Source organism: Anabas testudineus, chromosome 13, assembly GCF_900324465.2.
Source record: "Anabas testudineus chromosome 13, fAnaTes1.2, whole genome shotgun sequence".
NCBI lineage: Eukaryota > Metazoa > Chordata > Actinopteri > Anabantiformes > Anabantidae > Anabas > Anabas testudineus.
In genome coordinates this window covers 9,282,543-9,293,666 of record NC_046622.1, presented here as the reverse complement: position 1 = coordinate 9,293,666, position 11,124 = coordinate 9,282,543, and the positions used below count along the sequence as shown (strand labels likewise).

General features: G+C 43.3%; 1 protein-coding gene across 1 annotated transcript; it reads left to right on the top strand.

Moving 5' to 3' along the window:
- The first annotated feature begins 663 nt into the window (after positions 1 to 663).
- Positions 664 to 10,856, top strand: fbxo46 (F-box protein 46). The gene is made up of 3 exons (XM_026367656.1): positions 664 to 1,043; positions 6,517 to 7,140; positions 7,238 to 10,856. Exons 2-3 carry the CDS (start codon positions 6,664 to 6,666, stop codon positions 9,050 to 9,052), a joined length of 2,292 nt encoding a protein of 763 aa, XP_026223441.1. The 5' UTR covers positions 664 to 1,043; positions 6,517 to 6,663; the 3' UTR covers positions 9,053 to 10,856.
- Positions 10,857 to 11,124: the final 268 nt, after the last annotated feature.

Here is an 11,124-nt window from a genome sequence, read left to right as displayed (position 1 = left end):
GCAGTGTAACGATACTACTGATGAACAGCCAAGGTTAAAACATATTTATTTTATTTCTAACATATATGCACCTAGAGGTATTTGAGGATAAGATGAAACTTTTATGATCCCCTGTTCTAACTAATCATCATTGCAACAAATAGAAAATGCATGTTGAAAAATTATGTAAACATTGAAATGAAACAAAAAAGGAGGGGAAAAAATAACACAAGTTGACCGCTTGCAAGAATAAGAGATGTTTAAATTGTGAAAAATAACATGACGGACAGTTATCGTCCCAGAAATATACAGAACGGATTTTGCACAATATTGTTGCTGGGGAAAAAATAAGAGTTGTTATGCAGTACTGTTAATATGTGGTGCTATAAATTATAATACGCACTGAGCAAAAAAATTTACCTATATGAGTGCATGAGTGTAAATATGCATTAGGTGTGTATTTGGACCTCCCCACCTGTCTTTGGCACAGTGACCTTTAATGTTGCGACTGTTCAGTGTGGTCCAGTGTAGTGTAATGAAGTGTGTGTGTGTGTGTGTGTGTGTGTGTGTGTGTGTGTGTGTGTTTGGGAGGGGGGCGGCAGTAGAGGGAGGGAGCTGTGCAGGCGCCATATATGGGCACACCACCGACTCTGCATCGCTATTGGCTGTGGGCCTTATGCAGCTGCTTGTCAACAAGATGGCCTTCCTCCTCCTGTCGTTTTGACACTGATTATTTTGGTATCCCCGAGAACATACCGTAAAAGCTTGTGTCACTTCTAAATAGATAGTGGGACAGCGACTGTTGAGTGTCCTAACAAGGCCTATAGTCAGCTGGACTGGAGTCAGACAACTGACAGGCACACAAGCCTTGGCAGTAGCCACTATTAGAAAAGGTTGATAATGCAAAGTAGCGCTAGCTGCTGGCTAATGTCGACGCTAGCTTAGCTACGTGGACACGGATAGTTAACAAACTGGTTAGGTCAGAGCGAAATACATCGAGCAAACGATTGTCATCTACAGTTTACACGTCACCAAGGCTGTCTCTTGAGATTAACACTGTTAAGGTAAGTTGGGTGCTAAAATATAACGTTGGGCTTTTTTTTCATCGAGTTAGCTTGCTAGCAAGCGCTGTAATGTTATTATGCAGGTAGGTTAAGTTGTGCTATTCAGTTAGCAAGCACGTCAGCTAATGACGGGTCTATGTAATCTGTGTAACTACTCATTAATTAAGTGGATAAAGTATTCTTAGAAGCATAGGAGTGTGGCTAGTTTGGACGTGGTTAATTACTATAGTAATCATTAATGGATGGAGCAGCATATTGCCTACATGGCCAGAGAAGTGCTAAACATTTCAGTACGACGGTATGTAAGCTAGCTGTTTGCTAGTTGAGGTAACCAGCTAGAGGATGATCAAAGAACCTTGAACCAGACGTTCAAAGGTGATTGATGCAATTAAAATAAACACTTAGATGAATATTGATGCTATTATTTACGGTGTTCTTGTGACACCTCGCTTATTGGCTTAGCATTTGGAATAATTTTAGCAGTTTTATTTCAAAGAGAACCAGGAAAACTAATGGTGAATTTACAGGCGTTTGCTTTCAACTGAGCAATTTGAATAGCAAGTTTTCAGATTTCCACTGAGGCTTACCATAATGTCTGTATTTTAATGCTGTATATGCTAATAACTGAGAAGCATAACAGGTGGATTGTACACACAGCTCTGTTACTATAAGAAGAATAGTACAATCAAGGTGAGCTACTTAAAATAATAAAAATTAATCCGTTTTTGGGTCAATAACATTCAGAATTTCAGCATCAAATGCTCTTACATGAGCACTATCTGGTGTTATATTGTTGCATTGTTTTGCTTCCCCCTTTTAGATTTTCAAGTATCAAAGCACTGTGATGACACAGTGTACTTTGGGGTACTAGTATCAAAGTTTAACTTGTTATGATATTATAACACAAATGTGAAGATGCCCACACAAACATGTAGATGGCCCTGCATATCAGTCAGCCAGTCTTTCTAGGTGTCCTCACAGAAAGGCTGCTCTTGATATAATCTTCATGATCAAACTGTTGAAGTGATACACTCAGCTCTATTGTTCTGTTGACAGTTTGCAGCGAAGCTGGCCTGCTGGTCATACTTCTGTTGTATTGTCTTCAGGCATACATGCAGAGAGTGAGATTGAGCTAAGACTTTTTGGCATGATTTGGTGTTATCATTTATCAGCATTTGGTTGTCTGTATCAAATGCTTTGAAAAAAAGAGTGTGGTAGATACTGTGAGGGGACTGAGTTGGATGGATACTGTTCTGTGTTAATCAGGCTGACCTTTTTGCAAGAGTAGTTTTAAGACCAATGAGTTTATATGTTTAGGAAAAAACAATACAAAAATGTAAATAACAAAGTTTTGATGCGGGTCACCATTTGCTAAATTAGCATTTAATGGAGATGCGGTACACCATGTTTTACGTACTGCATACCCCTATGATATAAAAACCATTAACCTCGTGAGAGTCGATGCCAAACTGCTCTTGATTTGTATAGGTAAATTACCTAGTTTACCAGAAATTCACTTACAATGTAGTGGGACAAAGCTGTCTATCTCTCAGCAGCATAGCACAAGGGTAGTAATTTGTAAATACTTTTTTTGATTTCTACATTTTGCCTGCTTAAGTTATAATAAGGCACTCGACTGACTGAACAGTGAACCATACATGTGAGAGACTTGTTTCACAATGTTAGAAAAACTCATCAGAATCTTCTTGACAGATGAGGAATGATGCATTTTGTGTTATTGACAAAAGTATGCATTTATAGGTTATATAACACCAGTTATATGTGGTTAGACCTACATCTCATTTTAGACAGATAAGGTTATGTCATTTGACCTGTTCAATAAAAAACCCTTCAGCAAAACCAGATGTGCATGCTGTGAAAAAGGAGCAAGTATCAGTTTCACATAACCTGACTGATTTGTAATAGTTGAGTATTAAGTAAGTAATCTTTAAAGAAATGTATTTTTCAGACAGCTTGAGTATCTAATGATGCGGTGTCTTCAGCACTGTAGCCTTGCTCTAGTGTCCATGGTTGCAACTGTGCTTGGACAGGATTTGAAGGATTAGTTTGATGGAGAAAGCTTAAAACCAAACCTAAGCATTAATTTGCAGGAACTGTTTAAAATGAAGAGAGGCTCAGTACTGACTTTATGGAATAACATAGATTACCGAAAGCTGAATGAATGCTAACTCTTTCAACAGACTCTGGAAGTGAGATACTGGATAAAACAGTTGTTAGACATATGTTAGACATATTTTGAAAGGCTCTGTTTCCTTTCTCATCCAAAAGTCTAGATCAGAAAATACAGGTTTGTTATTGTAGGAAAAATATCTTTCAAACAATACAGCTTGGCGTGCTATGTAGTATTCATTTAATACACCAACATCTTGTTATCATCAAATTTACAAATGCTAATTTTGAGGCAACGCAATAGAAATATTGTCATTTATTTTTTGCAAATGTTTATGTTTGAAATAGTAATTTGAAAGGTTCAATGAAGCAGGCCAGAAATTACTGTTCACTTTAGGTAACTAATGGCATGTATGTATAACTAAGTACTTGATCCAATCATGTGATAACAAAGACAAAGTATGCAAATTGTCTATGTGTGAATTAATCTACATTGAAGAACCGGAGATGACAGAATAGAGTTACCTGTAACCTGCTGAAAACAACAGGAGTAACCCAGTGCTTGCCAGATATTGGCTGTACTGCACAATTGTGGTGCAACTGACTTTATGTATAAATGGAGAACAGTCCAGAATTTCAGGGGGTTTGTCTCTGTTTTCCTAACAACATGAATAAGGCTAGTTCAGTAGTTTATTAAGGTATCTGAAGCTCAATTTGGTGTGTGTGTGTGTGTGTGTGTGTGTGTGAGAGAGAGAGTTCTGCAGTGGGCAGACTCGCTTTTTCTGACCCTTCTTATTAAGCCATCCAATCTGTTGTGAGTGATGGATTGCATGATGCAGTGGCAAGGGGTAAAGAGGAGTTGGTTGAGAATAAACATGCTTAAAGAGATAGAGATTCATAAGGGATCATGGAGAGAAAAGGCAATAAAAAGGTTCACTAGCTTTTCTCCCCACAGCAGTATAATCTGCCTGCTCTTAGCTGAGTTGTTACTGTGTGATTACAGAGGAAGCATTTGAATTGGTTCACCACACTGTGTGGGCGTTGTTTGCTTTTTGCACCTCTCAGAGCCATTCCATTAGTCCAAATGTACAATGCACCACCCATTCAGCATGTCATAGAAACAGAACAATGACCAGCTTTAAAGCCTGTGGATTAAAGAAGTTCAGTGACTAAAATAGAAAGCAGGCTATTGTGTCATCAAAAAATGAAAAAAAAGTCACAATTAACTATTTGAGCAGCTACAACATTAACCAGTATATGTGAACCTAAACTGACCAGCCACTGTATTAGGTACACCTTGCTGGTACCAGGTTAGACACCATTTAGAACTGCCTTAATTCTTTGTGACAGAAATTAAACAAGTTGTTGTAAACATTCCCTAGGTTTTTGGTCTGCATTGACATGATGGCATCATGCATATGCAGATTTGTAGGCTGCATGTCCATGATGCAAATCTCCAGTTCCACCACATCACGGGTACTGTCGAAGTCATTTGGGCACAGTGTGCCAAGGGAATATCCTCGACATCATTACACCAACACCAATCTCAACTATTGATACAAGACAGTATGGATCCATGCTTTCATGTTGTTTAGGCCAAATTTGGACCCTAACAATAAATGTTGCAGCAGAAATCGAGACTGATCTGACCAGACAATGTTTTTCAAATTTTGGTCTATTTTGGTGAGGCCATGTAAATTGTATCCTCAGTGTCCTGTTGTTAGCTGACTGTAGTATCGCCTGATATGGTCTTTTGCTGCTGTAGCCCATCTGCTTTACTGTTCAACGTGTTATGCATTCAGAGATGCTCTTCTGCATAATTTGGTTGTAACCAGTGGCTATTTGAGTTACTGTTGCCTTTCAACTCAAGCCAATTTTGCCATTTTCCTTTGACTTATGGCATCAACAAGGCATTATTGTTCAGAGTACTGCCACCCACTGGATATTTTGTCTTTTTCAGACTACTCTCTAAATCCTGTAAGAAGTGGTTGTGTGTGAAAATCCCAGTGGATCAGCAGCTTCTGAAATACTAAGACCAGTGCATCTGGCACCAACAGCTGGCCATGTTCAAAGTCACTTAATTTACCTCCCCCCCCCATTCTGATGCTAATTTTGAACTTTCACAAATCATCTTGACCATGTCTACATATCTAAATGCACTGAGTTGAGTTACCATGTGACTGGCTTAAATTTCTGGTAAAAACTGTTTAACATGTGGTAAGTGTATATTAGTTAAAATAGCTCTCACCCTTGGCATTTTTCCATTGCACTTAATTATGTAAAAAGCATAATGGAGGCTAAAGTGGATGGTCAGTGCTGGTGTATGCATCTATGTGGTCATACTTGGCATGATCAGAATTGTCTTGGCTAATTGCTTAAGTAGGAAATTTCACTGTTTCACTCACTAGTTCGTAAAAAAAGAAAAGTCTTGTCTAGTTGAATCTTATAATACAGTTTTAATTTGTCATGTATAAAGAGTAATGTTAAAAGGAGCAGCTCAGGATTGGCAGATGAAGTTTAACTGCGTGTTTAAGATCAGCAGTCAGCCCAACGTGTTGCTTCATTGCCACTTGTTCCTCTCCTTAAGCATGCTGGCACGTTCCTGGCAGCCTCTACAGCTGGCATAGCTGCAGAAGCAAAGCACACTGGGTGTATTAAAGACTCCCCCTCCTAGCCTGTAGCATAGGCTCTTTGGCAGGGAGAAAGGGGTGAGGACAACAGCTATAGCAGTTTCACGACTACCCCACCCCCTCCTTTTCTTTGCTAAAAATAGGTCCAGCATATGCCTGCATGCTCCTCCCCGTGTTGCCTCCTATTAGGCAAGTCCTCTTTGAAGCACTGAGATGCAGTAGAGGAGCAAAGCAGGGTCCATTTGGTGCTTTTGTGTTCCATCTTTCGTTCCTTTCATCTACTGGCCACAGACACCAAACCTGAAATGGAATCCCTTTACTGTGATTTAGAGGCTCTGAGGTGGAGGAGATGACCTTAGTACACTGTAGAAAATGTAATTGCTAATTGAGTTTGGCCAAAGTACGAGGCAGGCTAGTAGTGATAAGTTCAGATAGTAGTATCATGATACTTCTGTTCTCTCCAGTGTAACGGCTGGGCTGCTGGTGTGCAATGCTAATACCCTGCCTGAATTCTACCTTAAGGCAATTGTTCAATACAGCCTAGGTTGTTCATTGATTATCTGAATTGATCCTGGCACTGACCAGCATTGTTACTCTAGTGATACTGTATGAACAGTGTTTTTCAGTGACTGAACTGTTTTTCTCTTTCCTGTCTCCCTCCCCACCTGTACTCCGGCCTTTCCTCTTATCTATTTTCTTTCCTGTTGTTGTAGGTTGTATGCCCTGGGTTGCTGGTGAGCTTGGTGGCAGACAGTGCCCATCAGGTTGGCACTGGCAGAGAGAGCCCACAATGAGAACTCTGGCTCTTGGTGTTTGCCGGCCAGTATAGATGCAAAAATGCCCCGCTGGTCCGCATCCTGATGGACCGAGACACCTTCTCCCACATCCGTCTGTGGTGCCCTCGCCCTTTTGGCACATACTCCCAAAACAAAGCTAGGAGCCCAGGCTCAGGGGGCAGCAGTGGAGGTGGTGTCGGGGCAGGTTCCCCCTCCCTCTGCAAAGCTGAGCCTTCTTCAGGTGCCAGAAGGACAGTGGATGGAAGTGAAGATGGAGGGATGATAGTGGGGGTACAAGAACAAAATGGAGAAAAAGATGTGGGCTCAGAGAACACTCCACCTGACCCAGAGCTTGAGTCCAGCTCCATGACACAGAGCCAGACCCCTCAACCGTCTTCGGCCCCTCCCTCACCACCCTCTTCTGGGCCCCAGATGGAAGATGGCCGCGTGCTGTTAGACACCTGGTATGTCATTAAACCAGGTAACACCAAGGAGAAGATTGCCTTCTTTGTTGCACACCAGTTCAGTGGAGCGGGCCAGCCTAGGCCCAGCGCAATGAAGGTAAGTGAGAAGTCCAGTGAATTGCTTCTAGAATGAGATTTTAGTTAAGTTTTGTTATTTTTTTTAATTGACTATAAATGATTTTCCTTGTCTACAGGTTAAAGGTAACTGGGCAACCGACTGCAGTAAAGCCAAAAGACGAAGACGATGCTCCTCCTATGATCCTCCAACTCGCTCCCAGGTGTCACAGCCACACCTGAGCCACGACTCCTCCCCTGCACCTCCTAGCCCTGATGAGCCACGACTAGGAGGGGTGAATGAAACAGACCTCCTGTCTGTGGCAGAGATGGTTGCCTTGGTTGAGCAGCGGACCGCCATGGCCCTCCAGGGGATCGTGGCTGTTCATGGAAACCAACACCACCACCAGCCCTCTACAACCACTCACAGTCAGATCCTTGCCCCCCACCAGCACACTCTACTGCGGGGCGCAGTGTCAGACCCTGCACGTATGGTGTTTGTATCAGACAGTTCAAATGGCCAGCCCTCTAAAGAGGACCAGGAAACATCATCTCCCATCCAGACAGATCAGGAGCTGGAGGAGCAGCAGGAGTCATGCAGGGTAGCACAGGCCATTGCACACTTTGAGTCCCAAAACCTGGAGAATCGCCTCCATCTTGGTTCGAAGATAGATTCCTCTAGTCGAGATCGAGAAAAGGAGTGTAGAAGAGGAGGAGAGTCTGGCATTGTTACCCCTCCTCCACCCCCCACTCACAGTCACGGTGAGGTTAGAATAGCTTTCAGAGTGTCAAATCTGGATCCACGGTCTCAGCTGGAGCCAGCTGGTAGGTCCCGCTGTATGTTTATGAGCTGTGGTGGTGGGGGTAATCAGGCAGCAGCAAGGGCCAAAGAGAAGATCACCTGTGACCTTTACCAGCTCGTCAGTCCCTCATCAAGAGACCCTAGTAGTCTGCTGCTTGCTGCCACAACTGCTGCCCCCAAACCAGATGGAGACCACCATCACCCAGACAGGCCAGCCTGTGGTAGCCCAGACCCAACCCAAGAGCTTTCCTCAGGAGAGAAGAAGTCTGTGGGTGTGGGGAGAGAACGAGTGACTGGATTCCATGTGGAAGTTGTGGTGACAGGTGCTGTGGATCAGTGTGTGTTTTATGGTAAAGACAGTACAGAGAATGTACAGGAGGAGACGGTGTGTTTTGCTATGCCCAGTGGGGGCGGGAGTGGCGGAGGTGTAGGCAGCTCCACTGACCCTTCTTCTGATGATCCCCCTCCTGGACAGCTCTTCTTTCTTCAGCCCCCTCGGGGCCCAGAGGAAGATGTAAAAACAACAGGCCCTGGCAGTGGATCAGGAGTGTGCTCTTTGGACTGTGCCAACAACAACGGCCCTGGGCCGGGGCTGGCAGTGGGCTCAGGGGAGCGACCAGACTCTCCTAGTGTTGGGGAGGACTGTTCAGACCCTTCGCTGTGTCGCCTCTACCGTCATGTGTCCCATGACTTCCTGGAGATCCGCTTTCAGATTCAGCGCCTCCTTGAACCCCGCCAGTACATGCTGCTGCTGCCAGACCACATCATGGTTAACATCTTCAGCTATCTGCCGACACGGTCACTGGCGGCTCTTAAATGCACCTGCCATTATTTTAAGGTGTTGATAGAGACATATGGGGTGCGGGCAGTGGATTCACGCTGGAATCAAGATCCTCTCTACAGGGATGACCCCTGCAAGCAGTGTAAGCGGCAATATGAGCGCGGAGACGTTTCCTTGTGCCGTTGGCACCCTAAACCTTACCACCATGACCTGCCTTATGGACGTTCCTATTGGATGTGCTGCCGGCGTACAGACAAGGACACACCAGGCTGCCGTGTTGGGCTCCATGACAACAACTGGGTGCAGCAGCCTGCTGATGGCTCTCAGCCCATCCGCACCAGGAGGGAGGACAGAAGGGAGGAGGCCAGGTAGAGAGGAAAGACTACACCTCACACATACCAACGCATGTCCTCCTGTGTATCTCCTTCTCTCTCCCTCTGAAAAGTGGAGAACAAGGAGAAATCGGCACTCCAGGACTGTTTTTTTTTTTTTCTTTCCTCCAGCACTCCTTTTTCATACTTGCCCTCAGTGGAGGGAGGTTGAGAGGTAAAGAAGGAAGAGAGGTGTGTCACTCTCCTTGCCTTTTTATCAAACCCTCTATAATCCCTCTCTCCCTGCACTGTGCTCCAAAGTGGCACCTTTGAAAAGTTTGCATAACCAGGGTTGGGGTCCCCTCCTACTGCTGTCAGCCCTCTTTCTGCCTCTTAATCATTTGAGTTTGTGTCTAACTCCATACATGGTTGTAAGGTAAAATTTTGCAGTGTATTTGATTGAGATTAGCATTCATAAAGTGACGCATAGAAATGTAATACCCTAGCGCCTGCTTACTGTTCCCGGTATTTGTTCTGTGTTCTGTGTCGTATGACAAATTTCCAGTTAAGCTGTACAATGGTGCTTTAAGGAATGAGCTGTACAGAGTCCAACAGATGTAAAACTTTTTAGTGGAGGAATGTTCAGCATTGCTTTAGAAATGTGATTGTATAAAGCAAACTTGATTTTTTTCCCTTGTACAAGATTGCCATTTGTACCTGTCCTGCACCATGGTTTCTATTTCTCTGAATGTGCTGTAACGTTGTACTATATTCATCAGTCCCCTGATAATGCTGCTGAAATCATTGCCTGTGTCACTGTTGTTAATTCTGAAATAGCCATGCCATTGGTAAATGACAGGCCAGTCTCTCTGTATTAGCCAGTCCAACTGGCCACTGAGACATGTTCTTGTCATTGTTTCAGAGTGGACCCTAACCTTGCTGACCAGCCATAAAGAGGAAGCCACTGAGTATTTTCTGGTTTACAGAAAATTTTGGGAGATGGACCTTATAAGAGCAGTGAGATTTAATGGGATTAAAAGAGAAACTTGATGTCACTTTGGAAAGGCCTGATGTCACTTTGTATGGTTTGATTGACTTGCTTGTTTGCCATTTTGTTTTTTTGTTATTTTGTTATTTTTTTTTTTTTGTTTGGCTGATTTTATTGGGGTGTGTGTTAGAGAATGTTTGCTGTTGTATTTGCTTTTATTCTTGAGGACTGTGTTCTCCTATCAGTCTGTCATCCTACTCAACCTGCGAAGATGTATTTTTTAAATACTCCATCTTTGTTTTAACCCCTAGCTCTCTTCCTTTCCTCCTTCCCCATCCCTCCATCCTCCAATTTGGCAGAGGGCAGTGTTTGCCAAAGCTGTCATTCATGCTTCAAAGCGGGTGAAACCACCTACCACAGACCGCAGAAACTCTCTACACCAGCTTCCAGCCTTAAAAGCCCCCTACCTCTTACCCATCCTGCAGGAAGACTGAGGCACCAGATACCTCTAAGAGTGTTGGGAGTTGCACATGACCCTGTAAGTGGTTAGGTTTAAGATGCTTGATAGACTCCGTCCAGCTCTTTTGGATCCAACCATAACTCTTTGTGTGGGAGTGCCTGCTGACGGCTCTGACATTTTGGAAAAGAAAAAACCCTTTCTTCTTCCCCCCTCTACCTTGCCTTTACAGTCCCCCACTCCTGTAAGCTGACAGACTGGACATTGAAGAACTGATGTAATGAATGATGCTGAAACTCTGCATGGAGGTGGAATGGTTGGGTCTTGAGAGGACTCTGTAGGTTCCAGACATGTACAATGCTAATGGGAAATATCTGCTTAAATAAAAACAGAAGTGATGATTTAAACTGGAAACCCCTACCTGGTTTGTGTGGTGTGTGTGTGCTGAGTAAATACCAGGCTTCAAATCTGCTCATCTACAGTGATTTCATTTGACTTAAACAGTAACATTAGCAGTGCTTATCAGAGCTGCATTCAGTCTGACAAACAACCAAAAACAGCTGTCAAGAGTATGATAAGGGATAGAAAAGCTGGCATGCCTGTACTGTTTTTCTGTGTACTAATCAAATATTTGTATTTCACTAATGACAATATTATGATCAAACTTATGCTCGAATGATAAAATACC

Coding starts and splice junctions, on each gene's coding strand:
- fbxo46 (XM_026367656.1), top strand. CDS start 6,664: ATGGACCGAGACACCTTCTCCCACATCCGTCTGTGGTGCCCTCGCCCT. Junction 7,141..7,237: donor CTAGGCCCAGCGCAATGAAG/GTAAGTGAGAAG, acceptor CCTTGTCTACAG/GTTAAAGGTAACTGGGCAAC.